This window comes from Dendrobates tinctorius, unplaced genomic scaffold, assembly GCF_039654945.1.
Source record: "Dendrobates tinctorius isolate UK_male_01 unplaced genomic scaffold, ASM3965494v1 ptg000019l, whole genome shotgun sequence".
In the NCBI taxonomy this organism is placed as follows: Eukaryota; Metazoa; Chordata; class Amphibia; order Anura; family Dendrobatidae; genus Dendrobates; species Dendrobates tinctorius.
In genome coordinates, this window is record NW_027361687.1 from 67,733,639 (window position 1) to 67,748,835 (window position 15,197).

Here is a 15,197-nt window from a genome sequence, read left to right on the forward strand (position 1 = left end):
GCGGAGCGGAGCCGCGCGTGCGCACGAGGTGTGCGGAGCGGAGCCCAGTGTGTACGAGGTGTGCGGAGTGGAGCCGTGTATGTACGAGGTGTGCGGAGCCAAGTGCGTACGAGGCATACAAAGCGGGCTTTTCCCGCGGAGACAGGAGTACACGGTGGAGCCCTGTGGAGCACTTTAAAACTCACAAATGACGTTCCACCAGAAGTGATGTGCTGGAAGCTGACCGGAAATGAGGTAATTTCATGAGGACATTGTGACGGAACCATGGAGGCACTTCAGGGAATGCTTCAGATCCATCACCATGTCCTCCTCCAACAGCACGGACAGCGGTATCGCCTTGGAATTGAGGATGCCGGCCATGTAAGCGGATCATGATATGTCCTGCACTGGGAGGCTCAGGTGGGCGTTACAATAGGAGCCAGGTTGCTATAGTATCTTTATAGAATCTTTATTTCTTTCTCTCAGTTCTCTCTCTAATCTTTCTTTTTTTCTCTCTGTTCTTTCCCCACTTCCTTTCTCTCTCTGTTCTTTCTATTTCTTTCCCCTCTTTCTTGCTTTACTTCTTTCTCTGTCCTTCCTCTCTCTGTTCTTCCTTTCTCTCTCGCTCTCCTTTCTTTCTCTCTTTTCTTTTTTTCTCTGTTTTCTTTCTTTCCCTCAGCACCGTCAGTGTGCCCACAGTACCAGCCACTGTGCCCTCAGTACCAGTCAGTGTGATCAGCAGTGCTAATTGGGTGCGGTTGGGCGTGGACATGACTGTGACTAGTTGTGAAATGGGTGTGGCCGGGGCGTGGCCCAAAATTTGCCTCGCTGCTCTGCGCGCAGCGCAGTCTTTATCCCTCTATCCCCTCTTCAAAAGTTGGGAGGAATATTATAAATAAATGAATATATATATATACACACACACACACACACACACACACATACACATACATACTGTGGCGTGGCTAAGGGTTGTATAGTCGATGCGAGGTATGTGTCTCAGGGATGGCTTGTCTCTGATGTAGCCCAGAGTGTTTTTTTTTAATGCACATAACCACTAAGAGACGTCCTCAAACTACTATATGTATTTAAGGACCTGTGGTGATGTCACAGTCACGTGACTAGTCAGGTGGTGGGTTCATGGGTGTGGCTATACCGTTATAATGTAGACTACTGCTTAACACAGAGCTGTATGTGGGGAGGGATAAGCCTCCTGTGTGTGTTGAGGCTCCAGGACTGAGCCTAAAGTACTGGACATTTGTACTGTGTTTTGCCTGAGCTAAAGGCTATTTCTTTTGTTTGTGGGTTTGTGGAGCAATAAACCCTATGAACTTTAAAAAGGAACGTGTCTCCTGATTGCCACCCGTTGAACCTGAGAGAGTACAATCCCTACAATTGCTGCTAGACGTGCGGGCAATGTTCCCAGCAGAGACGTGAGACTGTTACTGCATGTCCTGGGTCAAGTTTGCAGCAAGCCAGCAAGCATTGCCTGGAAAAAATGGAGGACCTGCTGAAACACTTGGTCCAGTCACAGTAACAGCAGCAAAAGACCAACAGGCTGTTGTTGCAACAGATACAACAGAGCCAGCAGGAGCAATGGCAGCAGATGAAGCTTCTGGCAACCGCCATCCAGGGCAGGACGAGCGCCCCAACCCCAGGTCTGGCTGATGACACCCACGTCAGGAAGGCGTTAAGACGTGCATTGCAGAAACTGACCCCTGAGGATGATGTTAAGGCCTTCCTGACATGGTTTCAGAGGGTGGCTGAGATGGAAAAACTTCAGCCAGAGCAGTGGGCAGAGGTACAGGCGCCATACCAGACGGGGGAGCCCCAGAAGGCGTACTATGACTTGACTTTGCAAGACGCCAAGGAGTATACCAAACCAAAGGCTGAGATTCTTGCACATTTGGGGGCGACAATGACTGTCAGGGCACAGCGAGTTCACCGCTGGGCCTATCACTGGGTCAAACCGCCTCACTCCCAAATGTTCGACCTGTTGCACCTGGTCCAGAAATGGCTGTAGCCAGTCTTCTATGCCTGCGCAAATGGTAGAGCGAGTGGTGATGGATCCGTTTGTGCATTCCTTGCTGGGACCCCTACAGACTTGGGTTGTCAGGGTGATTCCCAGAAAGCCGATGCACAGGTCAGACTGGTCGAGAGATACCAGGGGATGGAAGGCTCCTTGGGGAAGCAGCTCATTCCGTATTGGGGGTTGCAGCAGGGGGCAGAGTCCCAAAAAGGGGTGGGGCGCCCAAGATCAAAAGGGGTGGGGCGCCCAAGATCAAAAGGGGCGGGGGAGGTGGTCCCCACGGATGATGTTATTTGTTGGAGGTGCCACGGGCCAGGACATATAGCTGCCCATTGTCCCCAGACCACCGAGCAGATGGACTGCAGCATGGGACGCCGTAGTTCATACTATGCATATTCAGTCTGCAGTGTGAACTCGCCACCTAATGAGGGGTCTCAAGTGTGTTCCGTGAAGTTGAACGGTCAATCAGTATTGGCGCCACTAGGCTCTGGGAGCTTGGTGACCATTGTGAGGGCCACTTTTCCTCTCAACCTACTCCCGGGGAAAAAGGTCGGCGTTCAGTGCATACATGGTGATGCAAAGGACTACCCTATGGCCAGAGTGGACTTTGAAACGGCGCATGGCACAGAGTCCCATGAAGTCGGCGTCGTTCGGGACTCGTTGCACCCTATAATTAAAAGGTAGGGATTTCTGTTTGTTTTGGGATCTGTGGGGAAGGGGTTCTGAGGTCGCTAGCAGAGTAGGGAACCAATGAACCCTAATAAGGTATCGCCACAACCAGAGGCAGACGGGTTTCCTTTTTTTGTCCTTGCAGGTTATGAGGAGGAAGTGTCTCCTATACCTGACATGCCAGAGTTAGGGGTGGCCAGTGAGAATTTTGGGACTGCCCAACATAGGGACCCAACTCTGAGGTAAGCCTTCAACAATGTCACAGTCATTAATGGGGTTGCCCAGGAGCCGGGGGCTGACACATGATTTCCCTATTTTATGATGAGGGCAGAGTTGTTATATCGGGGTCACAAAAATAAGGGAGGAGTTGGTAGAGCAGTTGATAGTGCCAGGCACTTATAGACGAAAAGTGTTGGACATGGCCCATTCACACATCTTGGGGGGACACCTGGGGGTGGAAAAAACGCAGGAACGGGTTGTGCAGAGGCTCTATTGGCCTGGGTGTCACCGGGAAATGGTAAACTATTGCAGGTCCTGCCCTACATGTCAGTTAACTGCCCCTACCTCTCACTTCTGGAGCCCATTATTGAGGTGCCATTTGAGAGAATTGCCATGGACTTGGTCGGTCCCCTAGTTAAATCAGCCCAGGTCCATCAGTATATATTAGTCATCCTGGACTATGCCACACGCTATCCTGAGGCAATTCCCCTGAGAAATTCCTCCGGGAAGAGTATAGCCCGCGAGTTGGTCCATGTGTTTTCCCGGACAGGTCTGCCGAAGGAGATCCTGATAGACCTGGGGACACCTTTTATGAGCAAGGTGATGAGGGAGTTGTGCAGGGTCCTGCAAATCTCCCAGTTGAGGACTTCAGTGTACCATCCTCAGTCAGATTGCCTGGTTGAGAGATTTAACAAGACACTGAAGAGTATGATAAGAAAAGCCATCGAGAAAGACGGTAGAGACTGGGACTGTCTCTTACCGTATCTGCGGTTTTCCATCCGTGAAGTTCCACAAGCCTCCACGGGGTTTTCACCATTCAAGCTTCTGTATGGCTGACATCCACGAGGTCTCCTGGATATAGCCAAGGAAACCAGGGAAGCTGAAGTCACGCCCCAAGAAGCGTCATTGAGCATGTGGCACTGATGCAGCAGAGGATTGCGAAGGTGATGCCCATCGTGAAAGAACACTTCCATCAGGTACAAGAGGCTCAGGCCAGGGTCTACAACCGGTCAGCAAGAGTGAGGCAGTTCAATCCAGGAGACCAAGTTCTCGTGCTAATTCCGACGGTGGAGAGCAAGTTCTTGGCCAAATGGCAAGGGCCGTATGAGGTGATGGAGAAGCTTGGTGAGGTAAATTATAAGATTCACCAACCAGGAAGACGGAAACCAAACCAGGTTTACCATGTCAACTTCATCAAGCCATGGCAAGATAGAGAGCCAGCGGCAACTCCATGCTTGCTGGGAAACCCAAAAGGTGAGGTTGGAGCAGTTACTATAGCGGAGACGCTATCGAAGGCCCAGAAACAGCAGTGCCGGGAGTTGCTCCAGAAGAACAGGGACCTGTTTTTGGAGTTGCCGGGGTGCACGAAGGTCGTTGAGCATGAAGTTCTGACAGAGCCACAAGTGCGGGTGAACGTGAAGCCTTATCGAATTCCTGAGGCCCATCGAGAAGTAATCTCTAAGGAGGTGCAGTTTATGTTGAATCTCAGGGTCATTGACGAATCCTAGAGTGGCTGGTCGAGCCCGATTGTCCTGGCCCCAAAACCTGATGGTGAATGGAGATTCTGTAATGACTATCGGAAGTTGAATGAGGTCTCCAAGTTCGATGCATATCCCATGCCACGAGTTGATGAGCTCATCGAAAGACTTGGGCCCGCCAGGTACATAACCACCTTGGATTTGACAAAGGGATACTAGCAGATCCCCATGGCACAGGAAGCCAAGGAAAACTGTATTTTCTACACCAGACAGATGCTTCCAGTATGTCCGAATGCCGTTTGGCCTGTAGGGAGCTCCGGCAACCTTCCAGAGGGCTATAGATAGAATCCTTACACCCCATAAGCTATACACCATTGCGTACCTAGATGATATCATCATCTTTACACCAGACTGGGAGAGTCACCTGGAAAAGGTCCAAGCAGTGTTTGATGCTATAAGGGAGGCGGGGTTTACAATAAACCCAAAGAAGTGTGCCTTGGGTAAAGAAGAAGCCAAGTACTGAGATATGTCGTGGGTCGAGGCAAAATAAAGCTCCAAATCAGTAAAGTGGAGGCAATTCAAACATGGCCGAGACCTTTGTCCAAAAAGCAAGTTAGAGAATTCCTGGGGATCGTGGGATATTACAGGAGGTTCATCCCAAACTTCACCATGGTGGCTGCACCTCTAACTGATCTTCTTAAGGGGACAAAATCAGTAATGGTCAGATGGTCCGAAGAGGCAGAGTCAGCCTTCCAAGAATTGAAAGGGGCTCTATGTAAGCAACCCGTTCTGGTGGCCCCAGACTTCAAGAAAGAGTTTATTCTTCAGACAGATGCCTCAGATGTCCAGGGTAGGAGCAGTCCTTTCCCAGGAGATACATGGGGAGGAGTATCCTGTCCTCTACCCGAGTAGGAAGCTGTCTTCATGTGAAAGGAATTACTCAGTCGTAGAGAAGGAGTGCTTGGCCATAAAGTGGGCAGTGGATACTTTACGGTACTATCTGGTGGGATGTAAGTTTAGGTTGATATCAGACCATGCCCCACTCAGATGGATGAGGGAAACAAAGGGTAAAAATGCTAGGGTCACTGTTATGAATGGGTCACCAAGGAGAAAAACAACACACGCTAAGTCTCAGAAAACCAGAGAGGTTGGTAACTATGCAGATTGCAGTTCCCCTGATCTTAACACACAACTAGCAGCAGTCGTGGAGCGTACCTACGATGGTCCCGGACGCCTCGTCACAACCGGAGAACTAAATAAGCCTAAAGTAAGAAAAGGGAAAACTAACTCCCCCAGAGCAGACCCCAAAGGAAAGACAGCCCCCCACAAGTATTGACCGTGAAGCAAGATGAAAACACAAACAAAGGCAGAAAAATAGGCTGAGCAAACGATGGGGCCAAACTAACTTGAAACGACAGGAAAGGAAAGATACTGTCTGCAATCTGCCAAAAAACCCTACCAAAAATAATGTCCAACACTTCTGATAACAAAATTAACCCTGAAGTCACTAGACTTCTTCCACTATATCAGCACTCTGAAATATTCTGAGAGAGAGCAAAAAAGAGACCAATCTAATAGAAGGCAAATTGGCAAATACAGATAAATAAGAGTGGAGATTCAGCACAGCCCAGCCAGGCTGGCTGACCACACAAAAACTGAACTGACCAACAAGAGCAAGTGTGAACATTAGCAAAACACAAACTTAACTAGAAGAATGGAGCAGAGCTGAAGTCCAAGACCTGAGAAGCAGACTGAATCACCAGCAACAGGATAGGGCGTCGGCTGTCTTATATTCAGTCTGATACTCCAGAGATCCAATCATTATCCTCCTCGTCAGGTGGCAGACCATTACCAATTAAACTAACCTCACCACCTCCTGTCACCACCAGAGGGAGAAAGGAAGGAGAACTCCCAGCTGGTGGATCAGAAAATGAGCTCATAACAGGTCACCCTCTGGTTCTTAGCCCTGCAAGACTTCAGCTCCAGGTAGAACAGGGTAGGGAAGCTACATGGTAATGCCGATGCCCTCTCAAGAATCCCTTGTCTAGTAGGGGAAAGTGCCAAGCTCCACGGCTTTAGGCAGACGGGGGAGGTATGTGACGTGGCTATGGGTCGTATAGTCGATGGGAGGTATGTGTCTCAGAGATGGCTTGTCTCTGTGATGTAGCCCAGAGTGTTTTCTTTAATGCACATAAGCACTAAGGGATGTCACCAAACTTCTATATGTATTTAAGGACCTGTGGTGATGTCACAGTCACATGACTAGTCAGGTGGTGGGATCGTGGGTGTGGCTATACCTTTATAATGTAGACTACTGCTTAACACAGGGCTGTATGTGGGGAGGGATAAGCCTCCTGTGTGTGTTGAGGCTCCAGGACTGAGCCTAAAGTACTGGACATTTGTACTGTGTTTTGCCTGAGCTAAAGGCTATTTCTTCTGTTCTCTCTTGTTTATGGGTTTGTGGAGCAACAAACACTATGAACTTTAAAAGGAACGTGCCTCCTGATTGCCACCCATTGCACCTGAGCGAGTACAATCCCTACAATACATTATACAGTAAATATATATGTATATACAGTTGTGGCCAAAAGTGTTGACACCCCTGCAATTCTGTCAGATAATACTCAGTTTCTTCCTGAAAATGATTGCAAACACAAATTGTTTGGTATTATCTTCATTTAATTTGTCTTAAATGAAAAAACACAAAAGAGAATGAAGCAAAAAGCAAAACATTGATCATTTCACACAAAACTCCAAAAATGGGCCAGACAAAAGTATTGGCACCCTCAGCCTAATACTTGGTTGCACAACCTTTAGCCAAAATAACTGCGACCAACCGCTTCCGGTAACCATCAATGAGTTTCTTACAATGCTCTGCTGGAATTTTATACCATTCTTCTTTGGCAAACTGCTCCAGGTCCCTGATATTAGAAGGGTGCCTTCTCCAAACTGCCATTTTTAGATCTCTCCACAGGTGTTCTATGGGATTCAGGTCTGGACTCATTGCTGGCCACCTTAGAAGTCTCCAGTGCTTTCTCTCAAACCATTTTCTAGTGCTTTTTGAAGTGTGTTTTGGGTCATTGTCCTGCTGGAAGACCCATGACCTCTGAGGGAGACCCATCTTTCTCACACTGGGCCCTACATTATGCTGCAAAATTTGTTGGTAGTCTTCTGACTTCATAATGCCATGCATATGGTCAAGCAGTCCAGTGCCAGAGGCAGCAAAGCAACCCCAAAACATCAGGGAACCTCCGCCATGTTTGACTGTAGGGACAGTGTTCTTTTCATGCCTCTTTTTTTCTCCTGTAAACTCTATGTTGATGCCTTTGCCCAAAAAGCTCTACTTTTGTCTCATCTGACCAGAGAACATTCTTCCAAAACGTCTTAGGCTTTTTTAGGTAAGTTTTGGCAAACTCCAGCCTGGCTTTTTTATGTCTCGGGGTAAGAAGTGGGGTCTTCCTGGGTCTCCTACCATACAGTCCCTTTTCAGTCAGATGCCGATGGATAGTACGGGTTGACACTGTTGTACCCTCGGACTGCAGGGCAGCTTGAAATTGTTTGGATGTTAGTCGAGGTTCTTTATCCAACATCCGCACAATCTTGCGTTGAAATCTCTTGTCAATTTTTCTTTTCCGTCCACATCTAGGGAGGTTAGCCACAGTGCCATGGGCTTTAAACTTCTTGATGACACTGCGCACGGTAGACACAGGAACATTCAGGTCTTTGGAGATGGACTTGTAGCCTTGAGATTGCTCATGCTTCCTCACAATTTGGTTTCTCAAGTCCTCAGACAGTTCTTTGGTCTTCTTTCTTTTCTCCATGCTCAATGTGGTACACACAAGGACACAGGACAGAGGTTGAGTCAACTTTAATCCATGTCAACTGGCTGCAAGTGTGATTTAGTTATTGCCAACAACTGTTAGGTGCCACAGGTAAGTTACAGGTGCTGTTAATTGCACAAATTAGAGAAGCATCACATGATTTTTCGAACAGTGCCAATACTTTTGTCCACCCTCTTTTTTATGTTTGGTGTGAAATTATATCCAATTTGGCTTTGGGACAATTCTTTTTGTGTTTTTTCATTTAAGACAAATTAAATGAAGATAATAATACCAAAGAATTTGTGTTTTCAGTCATTTTCAGGAAGAAACTGAGTATTATCTGACAGAACTGCAGGGGTGTCAATACTTTTGGCCACAACTGTACATATACACACACATACATATATATATATATATATATATATATATATATATACACACACATATTGTGTGTATGTAATGTATCATAAATATATATTTCTAAAAAATATCTAACAGCACCATGCGTTTTGTAAAACATACCACTATACAATATCTAGGTTTATGCTGCCCGCCGTAGGGCAACCCTTATTTGTCTCTCTGTCTCTTTACAAATCAATGTGTAATAGACCTAAGAGGAGTAGATTGTACAGCAGGGCCAGAAAATGTAGTTCCCACAGTAGGTCTCACGGCTTTAGCACATTGTATTTTCGTGCCCTTGACACGACAGGAGACAATGACATCACGGCCGCCCAATAGCAGAATCCTGACAATTACCCAGTGCACCGAGATGCGACATCAGATCAGTTCATTAACTCTCCCTGGCACCCGTCCAGAGCGGCGCGGGTCCGGGGCACATCTCTCTTACACATCCAGCTGCCTGTTAATATTAACCCTGCAGTGTGACTGCTTTTAGGATGTAGATAAATGGTGCAAAGAAAAAAAAAAAAGTCAATAAAGCCTTCTGCTAATTACCTCTGTAGACACTTATGGAAAATAATTAGACACAAGGGCTGCCAGGCGCCAGGACAGCGGGTTACAGAAAGCGTCTGAAATGCTCTGCAGTGTAACGTGCTGTCATAAGCCGTGCCGTGTAGGAGGCCAATGGGTTAAGTGGCCGTTTGCCTCCGAATATGGAAAATCCCATAATGGCAGCAAGGTTTAGTATTGAAAGGGGATGGCTGTCACTGAACAATGCCCCGCAGCATTCAAATGGGAAGTTAAAATGGAAAAGTGTACCAGGATGTGTGTAGGGTTTACATTTACCGTACCAACTAAAAGAAAAAAATATTCCAAAAATAAATATTTTACCCTCTCTTCTCCTCTTGTGGACTCATTGTCTAGTAAAGGTTCTCCGGGAGCTTGAATTGTGACCGACTTATCTCCCCGGCTGCTGCCGTCTCGACTTTTTGATCGATGTCTTTCTCTTCGATCTCTAAAAAAGAAATGATATATAGAATAAACTTAAAATAAAGACAATAGTATTGTCTGTAATTCTAAAAAAAAATTGTAGGAAATCTGTTTAGTAAGGATTTCTACAATACAGTTACAAACACTCTGGAGGACAAAACAGGTCCATGAATTACAGAGAAAGCCTGCAGATATTAGTAAGAATGGTGTAATTCTAAATTTCTCCTGCGGAGGCACTGCATGGAAACTGGACACTTGCTAGACGATACTCACTCTGTCACATGAATGACTGCAACAGTAGGACTCTACATGATTAGTTAATCTACAGCATACCCTTGTAAAACATTTCGCCATGGTGCTAGAATTTGGTGGTCATTAATGATGAGCGAGTATACGCTGAGTATTTTGGCATGCTTGGAGATTTAGTTTTTGTCCACACAGTTGCATGATTTGCTGCTAGACAGCCTGAATACATGTGGGGATTCCCTAACAAACAGGCATTCCTCATATGTATTCAGGCTGTCCAGCAGCCGCATATCATGCAGCTGTGTTGACAAACACAATCTCCGAGCACGCTAAAATACTCAGAGGACACCCGAGCAACGAGTATACTTACTCATCACTAGTGGTCATACTTGCTTTAATTCCATACTTTTTCCTCTTTGCTTGAGATATCTGTGTGGTCAAAATGACCAGCTTTCAAAAAAAAAAAAAAAAAAAAAAAAAAAAACACACCTTAGGTATTTCTTTATGGCATTGGAGTTAATACATTTCAACTCTACAATGCTGGTCAAAACTTGGCCACCAAGAAAGAACACAGTAGCTTATAAGTTTGCGAAGTTCCAAATGATGGTAACATGACTACAATGATTGAGATTGCCTGGAATAATGGTCGTTGTCCAGTTCCTACATGAGCATGAAAAGTTATCCGACTGTGTAGATCTGTGAGTGACTTGACATGACAAGAAGAGAAACCACTTTTTTTTGCCAAATCGGTCCAAGCAGAAACTAATATTATCTTGGGCATCAACATGCAAAAAAAGTCCAACGTCATGTAGACAACAAATTACATTTATACAACTCTGTTCTCAAAAATGTAGAAGCTGAATGTCTCACCTGTGTTTGCGTGAACTTCGAGATTGCCCGGATTTATATGAGTACCCAGAATATTGGGACTCGTTGTCCATGTTTTCAGAGTAACGACCTTTGTGGCGATCCACGATTACAGATTTCGGCTTCCCTGAACCTGGAACTGCAGCCAACACCGCCGCGGCCTCTTTCAGCACAGGTTTTTTCAGGCCAAAAGGCGCCGTCAGAAAATCGACTTTCACCTTGAGGGACTCTATTTTGATAGGAGGTCTTGGTCCGTCTCATAAGAAAAATAAGGGGACCTACCATATAAAACAAAAAATAAATACGCTTAAACAAAAAAAATTAAACAATTGTCCATAATACACTCCAAGCTTGCTCAAGTAGCTCTTTTCATATAGATAGGAAAGAACTGCTTTAGGAACCAATTGGACTTTTTTGGTGGGACATACAAAAACATCATAGAAATCAGTGGAAATAAACAAAAAAGGTGGCAAATAATAAAAAAAAATCCAAGATTTTGTATTGACCAATTGGTCTTTGCATTTTTTTCCATCCTTCACTTGTGGGAACTCCTGAGCCACACTATAAATATCCAATGACTTGGGTTACACCATCTATGTTTTAAGACCTAGTGTAAAAGTCTCTGTTCTGGGAAAACCATAGAGAAGTCAACACGTCTACAGTATTTGAAATACAAGTGAAGATCAGTTTTAACATTTTGACTGGTTGAACTATTTTATGACTTGACCTTAATGAGAAGGAAAACCTCAAGATTTAAGATCATAGAAGGTCAAAATATTCATAAAAAAGCCACATAGAACAATCTTCAAAAAGTTCCTAGAAATTATAGACACCTGCGAACTATTAAATGCTAATGGGGTTTCACGTTGTACTAAAAAGGGAACATGTTGGTGTCTGTCAGGATACGCCCAGTTCTACATAAATGTGACACTATTATGTCATACTCATTACCTGATTTACTAAATCAACCCTCTGGGAAACTTTCTGTCTAAGTTCTGTGACTCTCAGCACTTGTTTGCCTTGTACATATGACATTCTCATAAAAGATCCAACCTAATCGTGTAAGGTAAAAAGATGCACTGATCTGCATTTCCTCATACTCAAGGCCCCATATACATTAGATGGCAGTGGACGAGAGATGATTTAGCCAATCGTTCAGCCAGCAGCCATATCAGCCGCCTCTCCACACACGAGCGCTCGTTATGCCAAAAAAACTTCTCTGCTGGTGGCTTATCGTCAGGAGCACAAAGCGTTTGACGGTCCGAAATTGGATGTGCCCGATCAACATCTCCCCAAACAATCAGTTGGCCTCAGACTTTAGAGAAGCAGCGGGACTAGTCGATATCCTTAAGCTGTAAAATGAACAGAGGACTGTCTTTAAGCCATGGTAAGTTAGTTATCGGTGATAGCGCTAAAGGGAATCTACTAAAAAGAAAGTGGTGGTATCAAATTTTGTGGGTATGGACAAGGAGACGTCAACCAGTAACTAGATATCATTGAGTCTTTTTCCATCTAGTTGGTTCTGTGATATCTAGCTTCTAGAAATATCTCCCACTGAGGTGGTCATGCAGATCTTGAAATGAAATGCCTAGATGTTAGAGTTAAGCAAAAAAATTAGCATGACCTTGATCCAGAAGCCAGCGACTACAGATGAACTACCTCATACTGCCGGCACCCAAGCAACTGTTCTGATAATAATTTTTATGTTTATATAGCGCTAACATATTCCCCAGCACTTTACAGTTTGCACACATTAGCATCGCTGTCCTCGATCCGGTCCACAATGCAATTTCCCTATCAGTATGTCTTTTGGAATGTGGGAGGAAACCGGAGTACCCGGAGGAAACCCACGCAAACACGGGGAGAACATACAAACTCCTTGCAGATGTTGTCCTTGGTGGGAGCCCTGCCCTGATTAGTAGGACTGGTACAATGTCATAATTGACTCATAATGTGCACAGAATATCGCACTGGGCCTACTACTCAAAAGAGGCACCAAGGATGAAGGCATGTAGGAAGTTTGTAGAGTTTTTGCCATAAGCCACTGGACCAAGGTCCTACAAATCCTTTTGCTCAACTCAACTAGAGGAACAAGTTATGAACTTCTGCATAACAGATCAGATTTTCTTTGCTGGACCCACGGGTGACTTAGTTTTGGCCAACACCACAACATTTGTATGGGATCATGCTCTGTAGAAGCACACTCAGTTGGAAGCTGATGGATTTTTCATACCATAACCATCTCAAAAGAACAATAATACGTAGTATGAGGGTTGAAAAAAAAAAAAAAGGTGGGGCAACTACAGGTTTTAGAAAATTTCTTTAAAACCAGAAGATGTCTAGTGTGTAGGGATGAATCTCAGATTTCATTAGGTAGATTTTGGAGAAAAAAGGATAGAGAATGTAGAGATTTTACATGACTGACTTGGTTCTCACAGAAGATAAAGTGACTGCAACTTCTCAAAAAGGTCAAGTTGATTTTGCAACCAGACTTTGATCAGTTGTCTCCAAAGTATGGCCTTTTTTCTTTAAAGCTACCACACCAGCTCATTACCAAACATACTGAGAAAATGATCCATACATATAGGTACACGGCAGCCGGTACACCATCTATGACAAAAGCAATGAAGTACAGAGATTTAGTAGCGTTGAGAAGATCTCAAGTGTCAGGCCTTGAAAAAAAAAAAAGTTACCGTAATTACACAGCTCCAGATTTCAAAAACTGTAAAAGTGACTGCATCTCTCTCTGTTTTCAATTTGCTAGGAATACTTAATGAGGATAAATTAATTAAAGATGCACAACAAGTCTGTGAGAAACAGTTGGCGATGTTTTTTTAATTCATTCTGTCAATAAAGACAAATAATCTACAAATTCCAATGTATTTTAAACCATAATAATATTCACTGAGGAAATACAAAATCTTATTTTTGGCAACAATATTAGAATATTTATGAGAATCTGTGGCTAAGGTTTTATTAGCATTCTTAAAAGAATTCTGCCAGCAGGTTTTTCTATTTAATCTGAGAGCAGTATAATGTAGGCAAAGAGATCTTGATGTGTTAGTTGCTCAGCAGATTGCTGTAGTTTCAATACAATAAGTGTTTTATCAGCAGGAGATCATCTCTACAGGTGTCAAGTGCCAGGCAGTCGAGCTAATCTGTTTAACCCCGCCTACACCACGGATTAGCAGTTAACTAACTAAACACATGAAGCTGCCAGCAAATTGGTGGTGTGGGTGGGGTTATATACAGCTCAGCAATCTAACCAATAGTACATGGACAAAATAAAAAATAGGGATTCGATCAAAATATCAGCAAGCAGCCCGGTAAGGGACAAATCACTGGGATCAGGGTCTCTCCCCTACATCATGCTGCCCTCAGATTACAAAGCAAAAACCTGTTGACATATTCCCTTTAAATGATGTGTCCAAGTTTTTAATTAAAAGGAACTGTTACATTTAGATTATGGCATTTGTTCTATCTTTCCACACTAAAGCAGTCCACTAATTGCTTTTAGATGTAATTACTAGAGACTTCATTTAGTATTGGGACATCCATAAACTTCAGCAAAAAAATAAAAACATTAGTAGGAACCTGTTGACTTCTTATAATTTTCCCAAAATTCCAATCAAGAGGATGAAGCTAAAATGAATGAGACACAAGAGACCTCTCCAAGTTCTCATCAATAAAGAAGGACCAGACAAGAAGGACCAAGAGACTGACTATTTGCTGTCAAGGTGTACATCACAACAGGGTCCAATACATTATGCAATTTAATTTTTATAAACCTTTTAAAAAATATTTTATCTACATTTTCATTTATAATTTACTCATCTTTTACTACTTTTGGCCGACAGGCATCCTGCTGGTTTCTGGTTTAAGCAATTACTATGAAAGAAAAGCCCTCTGAGGAAGAACGGTGGCCATGTGGAAATGGAAATAAAAGGAATTAGGCCAGTCACAGAAGATTAAATGCTACATCTCAGTGGTCAAACACTTGACCGAGTAATTTTGACCTCCAAGAAAGTCACTCACAATAAACAAAGCAGGAATATGTGGACCACCACAGCAGTAGCTGGGGGTCAACATCATAATGTAGACTGTCAAGTGTATGTCATCGCCACAGAATATAAAAAAGGATAGCTTTCATAATCTTTAAACACTAGAACAAACTTACCATTATCCTTATGAAACCCAATATGACCTGCCAAGCGGAGTGGCAGAGTACATTCGCAGCCTAAGTATTGATTGGTACATTATACAGTTATACTGCCATCTATACTCTCAAATATATCTTCTATCACACTGCTAAATATGGAAAAAAGTATAACTACTACAATATTGCAACCTATGTACAAGAAAATAACTACTATAATACTGTCCCTATGTACAAGAATATAACTACTACAATACTTCCCCTATGTACAAGAATATAACTACTATAATACTGCTCCTATGTACAAGAATATAGCTACTATAATACTGCTCCTATGTACAAGA

The 15,197-nt window shown here is 43.9% G+C and overlaps 1 protein-coding gene across 4 annotated transcripts in view; it reads right to left on the reverse strand.

The window, feature by feature from the left end:
* The window catches only part of VANGL2 (VANGL planar cell polarity protein 2), a 107,652-nt gene that overhangs the window by 33,500 nt on the left and 58,955 nt on the right, over window positions 1-15,197 (reverse strand). For all 4 annotated transcript variants that reach the window (XM_073567180.1, XM_073567178.1, XM_073567177.1 and 1 more), the window contains 2 exons: window positions 10,701-10,975; window positions 9,486-9,609 (listed from right to left, as the gene is read on the reverse strand). In XM_073567180.1, coding sequence (XP_073423281.1) covers window positions 9,486-9,609; window positions 10,701-10,771 — 195 coding nt within the window. In that variant the 5' untranslated portion in view covers window positions 10,772-10,975. The remainder of the gene's footprint in view (window positions 1-9,485; window positions 9,610-10,700; window positions 10,976-15,197) is intronic.